Source organism: Anomalospiza imberbis, chromosome 1, assembly GCF_031753505.1.
Source record: "Anomalospiza imberbis isolate Cuckoo-Finch-1a 21T00152 chromosome 1, ASM3175350v1, whole genome shotgun sequence".
Lineage (NCBI taxonomy): Eukaryota > Metazoa > Chordata > Aves > Passeriformes > Viduidae > Anomalospiza > Anomalospiza imberbis.
This window is the reverse complement of record NC_089681.1, coordinates 8,785,592-8,801,110: the sequence shown is the minus strand read 5'-3', so window position 1 is coordinate 8,801,110 and position 15,519 is coordinate 8,785,592. Positions and strand designations below refer to the sequence as shown.

The window sequence follows — 15,519 nt, the reverse complement described above, 5'->3', positions numbered from 1 at the left end:
AAATAGACTCAAAAGCACTACAACTTAATATTACTTTACTAAAGGATCTTCTAATTATTCCCCCTTTACAGTGGTTTACAAGTGGGATAAGATATGGCATAAATGTTGAATATTCTTTTTACTTACCACAAAAAAATTAAAAAAACTTATTTTAGGTTGTATTTTAAGTGCTCAGCAGAGCTCATTCCTTGGTGACAGCCATGAAACTGAAGCCACAGAGAATGCCTTAAAATACCTCTCTGTGTCCAGCTAAATTTTTGGGAAGAGTTGATGTTTCATGTGTTTCTCTTCCTGTCCCATTCAGACGCAGGACCACACAGAAATGCAGCAACAGAACCAGGGGCAGAATGCAAGCAAATTCTCTGCAGGGGATATTCTGATTGTGCTTGTACCATTACTGAGTTCTCTCTATATTTCGTTTGCAAGTTCACAATATTTTAGCACATTATGTTTCCGATATGAATGCATTTCCCCCACTTTTCATTTTCCCCCTCATGTATGCTCAAAGCCATATAAATTACATGGCCACTAAATCAAAAGATGTCACAAATAATGGGATCTGCTGTGCATTGACAGGACTGGCTTTGGAAGCCACATAAAACCTGCTTGTAGCTGAGTTTAGTCCTGCCTAGATGAAGTCAAAAGGGCCTTTGCCAATGTCTCTACTGGGGATACATTTGACAATATATTCTTTGAATATGTGTGAAGATATAAAGATTTAAATGAAAATAAATTCATCCACATCATAATTGAAATTTCTATTTATTAATAAGTGGTGCAGTTTTTAAAGACAGAACATAAAAAATCAGTTAAGAAGTATTGTTTGCATAATATATTGAAATAAACATATTAAATTTGTTCAAATATTGGACAGTGCCAGAATAGAAATTACACATACAGTTTAAAAATTACAATAAATAATATTATAAAGAGCACTAAAGGCCACTTGTATAAAAGTTGTGTTCCCTTGTCAGCCAGAATCTGAAAAGCATCTTTGTAGCATGGAGAAGATTTCAGTGAGCAAGGCACAAATACTAGTAATAATAAGATGCCATAACTAGAAAACAAAATGCAGTTGGCTATGTAACCTTCAGTCTCAGCATGTTCTTCATGATGCAAAAAAGATCCCATTTTCACTATTTTGCTTCAGTTGACTTCGGAGGGAAACTACTCAAATCTGAATTGGGAAGGAACAAATCTTACAGCCTAAAAAACCAGAAGGTAAAATGATGGCCACGATCTTCATTCCCAGAGTGCCCAGCTAAAAATGCTTGAAAATGCCCTTTTTTCCTCTGCACCTCTTAAAATAATCCTCAAAGTGAGCACTCACGTCCAGCTGTGTTCCTGAAAAAGTAACATCCCACCCAATTCATGGGGTGCTGTAGGAAATGTAGGTTTGCAGCTCTTAGACACCCAGAGCTCAGTGGTGGGGGCTGTGGGGTGCAAAGAATCCAGATCCAGCTCTTTCCTCGCATGCTCTGCAGTAACCAGGACGGATTTAGTTCTTACCTAAGCGGATGTGACACCTCTGCAGCAGCTGGGCTCCCAGCAGGGGTGGGGGTGCTCCTCACTCTGCATTTTCTGATTGCTTTAGGCTGTGATCTTGCAAACTGGTTGGACCTCGGTGCTCTCCTGAAGGCCACAAGGCCCGGCTACCCCCAGGTTCAGGTGGGCTTTAGTCTGCAGCACTCATGGGCCACCATTTGTAGCAGAAAAAATTTAAACTATTTCCACTCTGGACCATAACAATGCAGCAACATTTCAGATAAAAAACAGAGCAAATATAGCCAAAAGTCCATTTAGGGACTTTTAAATCAATCTCTCCATGGATTGAATTCACTTTTATTTAGATAGGAGCCAGAGTGAAAAATTCAGGGCAGGGAAAAGCCAAGGCAAGGACAACAGCCATTACCTGACTAGATTTTTTTTTTTTTTAAGTGCCAACTCTTTAAGTGGACCATAAACCACATTTATCATACCTTCATACTTCAACTAAGCATTCACTTTTGCCTTATTCAAATAGCCCCATTTTGCATCTAAAATGAGGAAGCTTAATTGATAATAATGCTGCAAAGAGAGGCACACAATGTAAACACAGATTCACCTTTCTGAAAACTTCCAGACATCTGTGATATTTTTGGGACTGAAAATCACTCTCAAAATGTAGCCAAGAAAAATGTCTCCAGATCAGTGCTGTCCTTCACGAGGAAATTTATAAATAATGCCAGATTAGAACCCTGCTCCCAGTGCATCACTGTGAGAAGGTTTCTAACTTACTTCAAGGAGAGCAGAGAAAAGCTCCACAGTTTCAAACTACAAAAAATATCTCAAGGCCTGAAATGAGATGAGAGTCATCAAAGTCATTAATACATTTTAATGTTAAGTATATGCAAACGAAGTGCCACTGTCAGTCGAGATGCTAGAAAGATCTGACCCAAAGAGAATTGATAACTCTTAAACTGAAACATCATGCAGAAGAAGGTATAAATCTAATTAATTCCTATTACAAAGGCTATTATTGACCCAGATGTCTTTCCCAAATTAAATTGTGAATAGAGATTCCTTGTGTGTGGAAACAGGTCTTGACATTCTTAATGTCACTGGGATCACAGATAGTTTATTTTGCTTTGTCCAGTATCTATGGCTGGCACATGAACCACAGTTCCAAGGTGGATGCATTTCCTGGACTCACCCTGATTGGAGTCTGATGAACTCTTGTGCACATCCCAGATCAGGGATGGCCTCCAGATCTCACCTTGCTGGTGACATCTTGACATGGATCTGTTGTCATCACAGACAGCAGAACTGATGGATGCCCTATTTTTAACCCCGACGATGTAAATGGTAGAGAGCTGCTAAGAAAAGCACCCTTATGAACAGAGCAGTGACAGAATTCAGTGCTAAGAAAGAAAAATAAATATTAAAATAAGCTAATCAGATCTGCCTATCTCATTTCTTGGATCTCCTCCACAGGACTCACAGATGTCTACTGCAGAGGATCTTGCTGAGTTTATCATCAGTGCTTTTTAAGAAGAGGCAGATCTTATCTGACATCATTAAATATTTCATGATGTGGCTACAAATACCTGACCTGACACCTTAAAGATGCATATTGCAAATTGGTGATTGCAGGCCAGAGAAAATACTAACTTCAAGACAGTTCATCTGCTAAGTGTGCAGAGTGCAAGGCAGCCCAAATCCTGCTTTTCTGGGGCTGTACTCTGTGTGCAGGTGAATATTCATCCAAGTCTCTGCCCTCTCTTGGATTTTCTCTTGAAAAGGACATAAATTTATAAGGAGGCTATTTATGGATTTTCAACTGAGTTTAATACTGAGAAAAGATTCCTTTTATATGACCTGTCATGGAAAAGAACAGAAACCTGAACTGAAGAATTTCAGTAGGAATTGGACAGGGAGCTGCATGGCATAGCCACTGTCAAACAGTCACAAACAAATTGATCAGACTGCACCTGCTTTTTGACTGCCTTGATTTTTGATTGCTTAGCTCTAGAAAGCATTTAAAGAAGGACCACACTCAGATGAAACCAGTAAGAACAACAGGTCCTTGACATACAAGAAAACTGAAGCAGGCTTTTCTAGCACATACTTACATACACTTCAGGAGTGTAGCAGTGTTAAAATAAGTTTTTCATTCTTTTCCATTCTCTTGTCATGTGAGGGTTAAATCTCACAAGTTGCCACAGACATCTCTTACTGTTTCAGAAAGCCTGCAACGGGTAAAACGCAGGTATTTCCAAAAATTGTAAGGGCCAAAGAATTCTCAATATGCCAAATTATAACGAATTACACTTTGGTCATTTAGTTTTATTCTTTGCAGTTTTCACCACAAAACTGTGCCAAACACAGATTATCTTTCAGGTCAATGCTATTTTGTCAATTTAGTAATTACTAAAATTGTGCCTCATAGTTACTGGCTCCAGAATAGCTCCATGGACTCAGCCCAGTCTTCAAAGGCTGTAACTGGTCTGCAGTATTTAAACCAGTAACAACAGCAATTTGCTCTTCCTGAAGATCCATCCCAGAAGGATGAAACATGATTTAGCTGAAGAAGCAGATGAAGTAAGAAGATCCTAATCCTTTAGATGTCTCTTCCAATAGAGAACAAACAATGAAGATGAAGGCAATGCCCACATCTGGGAAAGAACAGAAGCTCCCTGGATGGAATGACTGCTATGAGATGTCAACAATGCTGAGGAATTAAACCAAAAGTTTACTATGGTCAGAAAAACCCAACAAAATATTGTCCACTGGAGCACTTTCAATCCAGGACTGTGCAATTCCCAGTAAGCACTGGGAAGCCCAGTAACGTGTTCTTGGCTCAGACTGGATGTGCCAAAGATGCTCAGTCGTGCAGCTGCAGTGTAATACAAGCAGTCTCTACAGAAAGTCCCTTTTGTAAGACCTTATTTGGGCCAAATCCTTGCATCTTTGTCGGTCAGTGCCCTGGCCACAGTGGGGAAGTCATTGTGTGGAGTGACAGGGGTTGTTCGGGACATGAGGTGGGGATGAGCCATGGCCAAGAAGCTGCACCTTGGATCAGTGGGGGAGAGGTAAGAGCCTTAGCACTGATTGCGTGGTCTCTGATCATCTGACATCTAAGCAAGTCACCTTCTGCTCTCTTTGAAGTTGGTAGACATTTGGTCATTGTAGATAACTGAGTTAAAGGTGAGATTAATCATCATGAATTTGATGTGTGCCTTTGTTGCTGTACCCTGTGCTCACTGACTGTATTCCTTCATTTCCCACCAGCTGTAAAGAGTGTACAGCCATCAAGCTGGACATCACATGGATATTTCATGGACACATTGACTGACACCAGGTAAGACCTGTATAGGGTATTTGGATATGCTAGTTTCACTAGCTTTATAGGTACTGCATTCCCACTGTAGTGGTGAGATCTTTGATTCATTTCCTTCCAGTGATTTTCCTGGTCTCCTCCTTCCCAGTAATTTCCAACTTCCATTAAAAAACATTTGGCTGAGGCCTAGGGAGCATACTGATCTCTCTGTTGCTCAGGGACACATGACAAAAATAGTGATTATTTTTTCATCCATTAATCCAAAATATAGCACACATTCATAGATTTGGAGCACTCCATTTCCAAGAGAAAAGGTAAACAGAGAGAAACAGATCCTGGCAGCATCTCACACTGTAGAACTTGCAGGGAAGAGAATAGCAATTTTCTGCACATCTGAGGAGCTCAAAGCACTTGGCAAATATTAGAGAATTGAGCCTTTCAACCTGTGAGCATGTGTGGAAGTGTAACTCCCAATTAACAGATTGGGAAACTGAGGCCGAGTTACATTATGCTTCTTACTTAGCAGCACCTAAGTCAATAGAAGAGTGGAGTCTATAAACCTGGAGTTCTCTACACTGAACAACCTTATTTTTGTAACAAAGAAAATTTGGCCCCATAAGTAGCAAATAGACTTAGCAAAAGATTTTCTAAAAAAAAGCATTATAATCCTACTTTGAGCAATTTTATAAACATTAGTGAAGGTTTTCAAAGTATTTTGGGGTATTTCTATTTACATTTTACAATAAATAAATACATATGATCAATCCCAGGAGGTGGCTTGAATTATTTAAAATCCTACCCTTAATTTCATTTCAACATTGTATTTCAGGGGTAATTATATAAGAGATCACATGAGAAACATTTAGTTCACAAAAACATTTCTATAACGTCATACTTTAACTCAGCTTTTCCCCTGCTGTTGATATTAGAAATTCTTGGCTTGCTTGATTAGAGATTGATTTGCTTATAATGATTCAGACGTTATGTTTCCACAAAGGGATATTATTCCTGAAAATGTTTTTATTTTGCTGCTCTGTTTACAAAATGTAGCAAGGACCACTGTATCTTGTCTGTTATCAATTCACCATTATTGTATTGAAGAGTACCAGATAGATATGTATCATGGAAGAAATCAGCTGTACCATTTATATAGGGCAAAGTCATGCAAACCATGCTCAAAACTAAGCTCCTTAGTTTTGGTAGCATGAAAAAAACTGCATTAGTAAATTGTATGAAATGGTGCAGAATGACTACCACTAATATCACATGCATCTTATGCAGCCATTGGTGTTTTGAACTAGTAAGCTTTGGGTGTAGAGTAAGTGAGATATACAAAGTATGCTTACATTACAAGGAGAAGTCAACCAGTGACTGTCCCCACACGCACTTTTAAACTGGCTTGTTTGACGGGGTCCATATTGAATCTGAAATCCCATCTCCTGTAGAGGACAAAGGCATGGAGCCACTTGGTGTGAAGGGGTCTGTGTCTGTGTCTGTCTCCCCCTCTGCTAGGTAGCGTTTCTCTCTCATCCACGCCGACCCACCGTTGGGGCCGAAGGGGAAGTCGTCTCTCTCTTGGGAGATGCTGAAGCCACTCGGGGAGCGCTCGAGTTCCTCGTGGTTGACGGAGAGAAGGGACAATGGAGTATCGCTGTCTCTCGTCAGGCTCCTTCTCTGCCTCGGAGACACCTTGTCTGAGTAAGGGCTTTGAAGGTCCCCGTGGGAGTGGTAGCTAACTTGGGAGTCCATTAATGTAAATATAGGCAAAACTGTTGGCCTTTCTGCATACGAAGTTGAGGAAGGTGTGGCTTGCAGTTTGCCAGAGTTTTGCCCACCTATTGACAAAGGCTGTGAGTGAGCCATATGACCCCGTGCTGAGAAACCATAGGGGCTGACTTTGTTGACTGGAACCTGCTGGAAGTTGTAAGGAGTTTCACGAGAACACTGCTCAGTGTATTTATATATTATTGTTTTTAATTCAGAATATTTGTTTTCTTCTCTCCTCTCCCTTGCAGGAGAAGCGGTTTCTTTCAATGGACTTATCTCAGCAACTTGTATCTGCAGCTGTTCCATATGATGCATATGCATATCAACAAGAAAATCCAGTTTCTTCCCCATGTCATTTACCTGAAAAATATCAATGTAATGATATTGCCTCAAGTCAGTTGTTCAAGAAGAGTCCATGATTCCATGTGTGCACTGCCCCTAGCAATAGTGTGCTGCCATGTTTATTGGTCATGGAGGTTCTTACAATAACCGTGACCTTCCCTCAAAGCTGGGCTGAAATGGGTGACAGATGATCCTCTAACTGCCTCAGGATAAGAAGACCCATCCCTATGAACTGTGCCAAAAAAATATTAGTCTTGCTGGATATTTAACAGTACAGTATTTAACAGGACTATATACCGTTATGACAAAGTCCTGATACCAGTGGTAAATGGCTATTACCAAAATACAATGTATGGAATTACCTTTGCATACAGACCTGTTCTCTAACAGATAATCATAGAATCTTCTAGGTTGGAAAAGACCTTTGAGATCATAGAGTCCAACCTACAACCTAACACTACCTAATAGTCCCACAAAAGGACTAGTTTCCTTTCTCTTTTGGATAGGGCCCAAGAGTGGACAATCATTTTGAGCACAGACCCTGCAGGAAAAGGGCTTGCTCACACCAAACACCAAATGTGATGAGTACTGAAGCTACAGGAATGAAAAAGTCCCACTTCAACATCATGGTTAGGATCTTCTGCCATACACAGTGACATCGATTCAACAAGTTTCAAAAGGCACACTTCCCAGGTAAACAAATTCTTTCATGAAAAACTAGCAACATAGTTTTGTGATCATTAGAACAAGATCTCTGTGAGTCTTCACCACCACCAGCACAATTCTGCCTGGGTCAGACAGAGTCATGCAAAATTTATATCAGCTCTATCATTTCTGAACAAGCACCTCAGCCTCTGTCATTGTCATGAAATTACTTACCTGCCTCTCAACTTTAACAAATTTTCCCATCATACTTTGGTCTTCAGTGTCGGCTGTAGATGCTTTGGCTACATATGGTTCATTTCTGCAAAGAATTAATAACTCTATTAGTGTTCAATATTTCTTTGCATCACAATAAGCAATTTATATCAGAAAACAGAATTACCATCTGGCCGATTTATTCTTATAGATCCTTGGAGCCCTTTTACCTGTTTATACAAACAGGAGTGAAAGTCTATTCTATGTGATGCTAATGCATTCCTAAAAAATATAATCTTGATTTTTAATTTATTTTTTGTTTTCCAAGTTTAAGATAAAGATTAAAAAGCCCCAGAAGTTCAAAATTAAATTTAAATTAATCTCCATACAGGTTGTTGGAATAATTTCAGGTTTGTGAAAATTATTGAGATAGTGCAGTTAGTAGGTCTACAGATGGCCATGTGTTTTTAAATCTAATTCTTTATAATTAGTGTCTTTGGAGACTGAATCTGAGTTTCAAGGATGAGTGTGGGTTTTTTCTCAATTACATTCTATCAAAAATAAGTGTCAGAGATTGGAAATGCTGAAAAGAGACAGTCTGGTCTGGAGATTTAAAACTGATTCCAGAATAGGTTTTCATCTTTGCAATTTCCTTCTGCCTATCCATCAGATGGAACAAATTCATTAGATAAGAAGATGATCTCCAACTAAAGAGTTTGATTTATAACTTCATGGGATCTTGGATTCTCATGATCAAGTTAAATCTTTATCAAATGGTTTTCAAACTGATGTCAAGGGAATCAATATCTTCCCATAACCTATGCCAAAGTCTAGAAAAACAATTTCTGAGCACTTGCTCTTTAACATGATTTGGAACTAATATACTCTAAGGCTTTTAACATGGCCAGTTCTTCCCTTTCCTGAAAAAAAATCCAAAATATAGCTGTGAATAAACTGTACTAGAGTAAAATCTCTACCTAAAACATGTCAGATTTTCCACATTGGGTTACTGGTGATAAGGGCTCATGAGGTTTTTGCAATCAAATGATCACTGCTTCTTTTATATACTTAGATCCCTTTCTTTGCATTTACGTGGTTTCAGATTTTTCCCTGTGTGGGATAATTTATTTTCTGAAATATTGCGTTTGTTCTGAGCAACCATGACAGCTTTGGGGACAGATTGTTGATGGTCTTGTGTGGTTCTTGATGGATATTTATTGACAGATTGATAGTTATAAACAACAGAAGAAATGTCATTTATTATTGAATTTTTTCTATGTGGAATGCAGCAATACAATAATATGGTGCAACTTTCACACCCAGAAATCTGTTATTACAATTTGTTTGGAGTATCTCTCACCAATCACTGATTTAAAAGCTGCAGCATTAAAAATCTCTGCTTGCTGTTTGGTGGGCACTTCAGGAAGATAACTAATTTACTTTCAAACTGTTAGTAATTTTTACTGAGGTTTTAAGTGGGTTTACAAGTTAAATGTTAGAAAATTAGCACATCAGCAATCAAATGCATGCATTTAATTTAAAATCATATTTTCAAACTGTGGAGAAGCTGAGCTGGACAATTAAGAAGCCATTGTTTAGATTTCCATCATACGTTGCTCTTAGTGACTTTCTGGCTCAATATTTATCCACATGTATCTCATAGCAGCATGTCCTCTCACTATCATTACTATAACAGTGGATGAACAAAGATCATGATTTTTTGGAATGAATTAACTTTTTATTTCTGTGTTGGGCTGTGCTAATACTAGGTATAAAATAATTCACCTGGGAGACTGTTGTGAAGGGTAAGAAAAAGCTCCTCCCTTTTGGGATTTCTTATGCTTAGGAGTAGATGGAGGTCCAGGAGTAAAAATCATATCTACTCTGCAAAAAAGAAAAGTGCAACTGTGTAAGTCCATCTCCAAATGCTAACACATGACAGAATATGCTGTGCATCTCTGAAACAAAGATTCAAAAAGGAAACACGTGCTGATTTGGTAAAATATTGAGGTTCATGATGTATCTGCTCTCTTTTGGGTCACAATCAATGCACTGAATTGCAATTACCTGGTAATTTAGCAGTTATTAAGTAATGCTCTAGCTCACTGTTTCCAAACTTCAACATTTGAAACACAACTTCTTTTCCTTCAAAGGAACCAAACATCATGATTGTCAAAAAGTATCCAATAGCAGCTGCTCTTAAAAATGTCAGGAGACCCATCAGATTTTGTGCAGGGTAATGAAAATCAGAACTTGGCAAAAGGTAGAATTTCTGACATTTTTAACAAACCAATAACATTCTGTCAGTTGTTGTTTCTAATTGTCAGCAATATTTCAGTCTTTACTAATTATTCTTTTGGCTTGAAAAACATAACTTTAAATGAAGTTGCATAAGGAAGTATACTCAATTTTTTTATTTGGCAAAAAAGCAGAAAGATTGTTTAGAAGACTCCAACACATGTAATTATACTCTTTTACTATATCAAATATTCTTTCATTTGTCATATCCAACTGCTCAGGTGGAAGTAAGTCTCTGTTTATTCAGTTCAGCCCCCAAAATGGCCACTTATCAATCAGCACTAGTCCACAGACTAGTTATCTGTATTATTGGACAATCCATGCAGATACCTTGCACGGTTTCACAGTGCCCCATGGAGTTTTGAAAATGGAACTTAAAACAGCTCCAGGCAAGCCTCACAAAGCTAGCTAGATATTGGCTTGAATCCCCAGGCATTGCTGACAGACATGCTAAGTACTTGAAAAAGAGATAGCCCAGTGCATGGAAAATCACTTTGAAATAATTACAGAGTTCAGCAGAAAGATCAGAGCAGCCTTTCAAAGCCAAGGTAAGTCCAGACAAGGCCCAAATGTGCAGCAAGAGTTGCACTCCCTCAGCCCATTCTTGAGAGAAATGAAGGTGATTGTGTGGCATTTTGCTGTTCAGAGTCACTGAGGGCCTCAGGGAACATGCTGTGCAGACACAGCACAGACAGCTGCACACATCTGCACACACATCTGGACACGTGTACTCAGGCCCACACAAATTTACAGTCCCAAGCTCTGACCTGGGCTCATGGATCAGGGGATGAAAAGCACAAATTTTTGTAGACGTGCCTCAAAATCACATTGCAATGAACCCCTTCTGGGAGGAAACAGCTGTGGATGCAGATGGCACCTAAACAGTCACAGAAGCCTGAAATTTCAACTTCTTTTTAGATAGGTCAATTACACCTGAGTGAAACCTTCTGTGCTGGTGTATTTTTGCATTTTTATGGGATGTTTCACTAGGCACAGGTCATCAGAGAATCCAGCCCAAGGAAAAGTTCATGGAGAACAACTATTGCTTTTATTTATCATCTGTAAAATGGGGAGAAGGAGAGAAATTTGATCCTGATCAAATAAGGCAACAGTCAAGAAAATTCCCAGGATTTTTAAACTCTCATATCCTTGCTCTAAATCTGAGCCATGGTCTCTCCCTGCAGTTATCCCTGCTAGCTCTCACTTGCCTTTTGTGTTTGGGGAAAGGTTTTCTCATGTGCCAGCTACATGGTGCAAAGGCATAGCTTCTGGGTGGCCTTGTACACAAATAGGCCAATGTTTTCATTTTGCCAGCAAAGCCATACATTTCCCCCATTTACCAGAAGATTCTTACCTTGCCTGAAGGTATTTGATTCTGGAAAGCATATCAAGATGCCCTGCTGAGTATTGCTCTATCACATCCTTTACATCATAAGGCCTCAAAGTCTCCTTGAATTTTTTTTTATAGAGACGAAACTGTAGTATTCTGCATAATAAACAGAAAAAATATTAATTTCTTATATAAATTCCATGATGAACATTTCCATTTTTTTCAAAATATAGATGAATTCTCTGTGTGTTTGTAAATTGTGTTATTTCTAAACAACACAACAAAATATAAACAAATAATCTATAACATCATACCATATTTGAAAATTTATAATAGTTGGCTTTGCATAATTAATAGTCTAAAAAAATGATTAAAAGTTTCAGAATCACAGTTGGAGCTTGAATTTGAACAACACAAGTCACAGGAGATTTTGAAGCTGTGAAGTTGAAGCTCCTTCTTTTATGCTTCAACCTATTATAAAGCAAATTTATAGTATATGCAATGCTGAATCATTTTCATCTTGGCTTTAATTTTGCACCTGGGAAGGTTTTGGATAGGAAATGCTAATTAGATATAAATGTGGAAGTTAATAGTTAGCAGCAGTTCATGTTGTGAAGAGGTGAAAACTTTTAAGAGCTGCCTGAGGTGTCCTTGAAGACAACAGCAGCATCACATTTTTGTTGTTGTAATGTTAATAGTATGATTGCTCTATCTATTGCTATTGTTATAAAATGACCTAGTAATTAGTAACAGAATTCTTATAATAAGGAACACTGCTGGCCAGAGCACTTGAAAAATGTTTGGCACTATTTTTTTCATCCTTTTCTGTTCGTACATTACTTTAAATGTATTTGTCTAGGTAGATTAAGCAAATAGAATAAATATATTTAAACAATGAAATCTTCATCTTGGATTCTGAATGTTTGCTTTCTCGGTAGAGTCTCCAGGTACTTATTGATCTGGTCTGGGAAATTGCTGTCATCTGTTAAGATTCTAACTTGTTTTTTATTTAAGATTGGTGGGTTTTTTAATGTTTTTTAAGTCTGTATAAACTTTCATTTAGCAAAGATAATTCTATTACAACTTTTTAAGGGCTGTTGATTCTTTAACTCTGTTGCTTATAAATATTTCAAGGTTTCAAAATAATACCTGCACCTATTTTAGCCAAATTATATATGGTAACAGCAAAACTAACCATTCAAAGACTTAAAGGAAAATAGGGATCACAGTGTTAGCAATTCTAATTTAATAATCTCCTTGATCATGACGCTGAAATCCATTAAGTGGTTTCTTTCTGAAAGACTTACTCTCAATTAATGTTCAGGATCTGGGTACAATACACAAGGAAGAAAAAAAAAATCTTGGCTCCTGATTGAGTTCAAATGGAAATTACATGAATCAATTAGATTTGGACAGGATATGAAAAAGAAGTTTTTTTAAAGTAACAATAACATGTCTGAAAACAAGCAGGTATCAGGGAAAGAAAGGGAAAGCTGTGGAGGACAGGGATGAAGAAGCTTCTGATGAGAGGCAAGAAGCCATGGGTAATATGAGCAAAGCCTGTGTGTCACTTGGCTTTCAGCAGCCTTAGGAAAACTTGGAATTTTTTAGAAACTGATTCTCCTGCACCCAATTTGAAAAGAACCAGGAGTACATATCATGGTTATATACATATAAATATATGGTTATATTTTTATTACCGTCTTCCCTGAAGTTTTTCCAAGATAAATGTGAGACACTCCAGACTTGCAGTATTTCACCAGGAAGGTGGCAAGTCCCTGGCCCAAAAATTAACAACTTCTGGAATAAACAGCAATTGCAATGAAAGCAGAGTATTTTCCCATGGGGGCACTTTTCAAGGGAGGAGACTAAAAAGTACTGCATCAAGGAGTAACAGAGCATCAGTGAATGAGGTCTATTTGCTTGATGTGCTAAACATATGACCAAGGCTTACTAGGAGTTTTCTAACCCTAGGGAATATCTCCTGTGATGTAAGAATAGAGGTGACACATGTCACAAGCCAAAAACTGCTGAAATGGAGACCTCAGCATCTATTAAAAAATGACAGCTGAAATGTAGGTTGCACACTCATATTATTGTGAATAAAGAGTTGAGTCAGCTCAGAGTTTTTTGTTAAGCAAAAGTTCCAGTTTCATGTAAATATTAGTCACTAAATTGAGAAAGATATATTTATATAACATTTTAACAAGGAACAGTACAAAATATTATTTTAGAATAAAAGCACTGTGGAGTATCTCACAAAATGACATGGTCAATGTTACTAAAAAACTTTCTCCTTTCTGCATACTTTCAACAGACTGAATAGGGTCTGTCTCATGTTTTTGAAAACACTAGAATTATCTCATTATTGCATCTAAAAAAAGTAATAACAGAAACAGTGCTTCTGAAACATGTAGCAACATGGTAATGTTATTTCCTGAAGCATCATCCTTCAAAAAGACATTTACCTGACAGCTCGGATGGCTGTCTTGAATGTGGGGATCATATCTTCCATAGGGAAATCACTACTGTCGCCTCTGTCTTCTGCCATGGGCTCCCCTGTTCCTGCATCTGCAAAGCACATCAAAAAACCAGATGCGTGAACATCTCACCACAAAATATTTAGAGGGGTGTCTGGCTGAATAAAGCACTGCATAAAGTAAGTGCAATTTAATAAAGAAATATCTCTTACAGCTTCTTTCACTGGCTGGGTCTTGAAAGGGATTTAATTATTTTGGGACATCTGTAAGACACATTACTGAAGGATCTCCTCTCAGATTCCACCGTTTCTGAAACACTGGGAACTTGTCTTCGTTTCCAATGGATCTTTGCCCAAATTATTTTACATAAAGGCTAAAATAGGCTGTAGAAGCCACAGGCCAAGTTCTCCTTTCACTGGCACTGTCTGGAGCTCATGTACCTTCATGAAGGAGAAAATCAAGTTCCTGGTGTGGACACTCAGGCTACATCCATGGTAGCATGTCCAGCATGCACTGGTGCCAGCTGGCACAAGAAAGGGGAACCTGTTATTTAAAGACCATTTTGATGTTATGGGCAAGAAGAGGAAAATGTGTGTTCAGGGAAGCTGAGAGGAAAAATGCCCTATAACGTTGCATGGAGACCCAATGGAAACCTCTGAGGGGAAGCAGGCTTGAGGAGAGAGGGGGAGGGAAGAAAACATTGACTCTATAAATGAGGTTTATTGAGATGGCAGTGAGGGCATGTTTGAGATGCCTGGACACAGGCTGTGCAGAGCTGGAAGCAGTCCAGGAAGGAGCAATCTTAGCATCCTTACTCATAAACCAAGCCAAAATGGTGTGTGATTTTTGGGGAATACAGATTGACTGCCAAGTGTGCCCATGTTTTCCAGGCCAAATAGGCTGAATCCAGCACTGGCTTTATCCCATATCAGTTGCTGGTTTTGAGAAGGGCTATTGTTTGATTCCAAGCACCGTGTTGCCAGGACTCCAGGACTCTTTTTCTTCAGCTTCCCCAAATATACTGCATAAAACCAGGTACTAGACATGCTTGTCCCAGAAAGTCACAAACCTTCAACAGAATATGCAGAAGAACAAAGTAAAATGAGAACAGGGGATGCATAGAAAGAAATCAACACAGATGGGCTACCTTCTGAGCTTTGCCAAAAAGCGTATGCTTTCATTCGGAATGCAGTGCGAAAACGCTCCTTATTATTCAAGACAACATTCTTAGGCTCTTTTGAAGGACTTTCTTCAATGGCATCTACATTCAGAGGGGTAAATAGCTTTCCTTTAGTATTGGTACCACGAACCCGATCCAAGAGACCCAGCTTTTGGCTACAAAATAAGCAAAAGTAATCATTTTCCTCCTTTGTACACTATTAACTTGTTTTCATGATGCTTTAAGTATATAATGGGCTAAATAATTGTTTTGTATACAAGGACACTGCTGGGGCTACCATAATTAATCAATGTCTTTGTAAGCAACAGTTAAGTCCACATATAATTAACTGCTTTTTAGGAGCACTTTTTGGTATCAATGTTGAAAATGTTACCAGAGGGTCATGCTATCCTCTCCATGCAAGGTGTCACAGTGCTTCAGCTCACGTAGCACATCTGAAGCAGTA

At 38.5% G+C, this 15,519-nt stretch overlaps 1 protein-coding gene across 4 annotated transcripts in view; it reads right to left on the bottom strand.

Moving 5' to 3' along the window:
* Positions 1-746: 746 nt before the first annotated feature.
* Positions 747-15,519, bottom strand: part of KCNQ3 (potassium voltage-gated channel subfamily Q member 3) — a 195,729-nt gene continuing 180,956 nt past the window's right edge. For 3 of the 4 annotated variants that reach the window (XM_068180869.1, XM_068180889.1, XM_068180878.1), the window contains 6 exons: positions 15,042-15,229; positions 13,883-13,985; positions 11,439-11,570; positions 9,572-9,670; positions 7,808-7,892; positions 1,841-6,946 (listed from right to left, as the gene is read on the bottom strand). In XM_068180869.1, coding sequence (XP_068036970.1) covers positions 6,209-6,946; positions 7,808-7,892; positions 9,572-9,670; positions 11,439-11,570; positions 13,883-13,985; positions 15,042-15,229 — 1,345 coding nt within the window. In that variant the 3' untranslated portion in view covers positions 1,841-6,208. Of the gene's footprint in view, positions 6,947-7,807; positions 7,893-9,571; positions 9,671-11,438; positions 11,571-13,882; positions 13,986-15,041; positions 15,230-15,519 lie in introns of all 4 variants that reach the window. The other variant, XM_068180860.1, reaches the window with a different exon arrangement.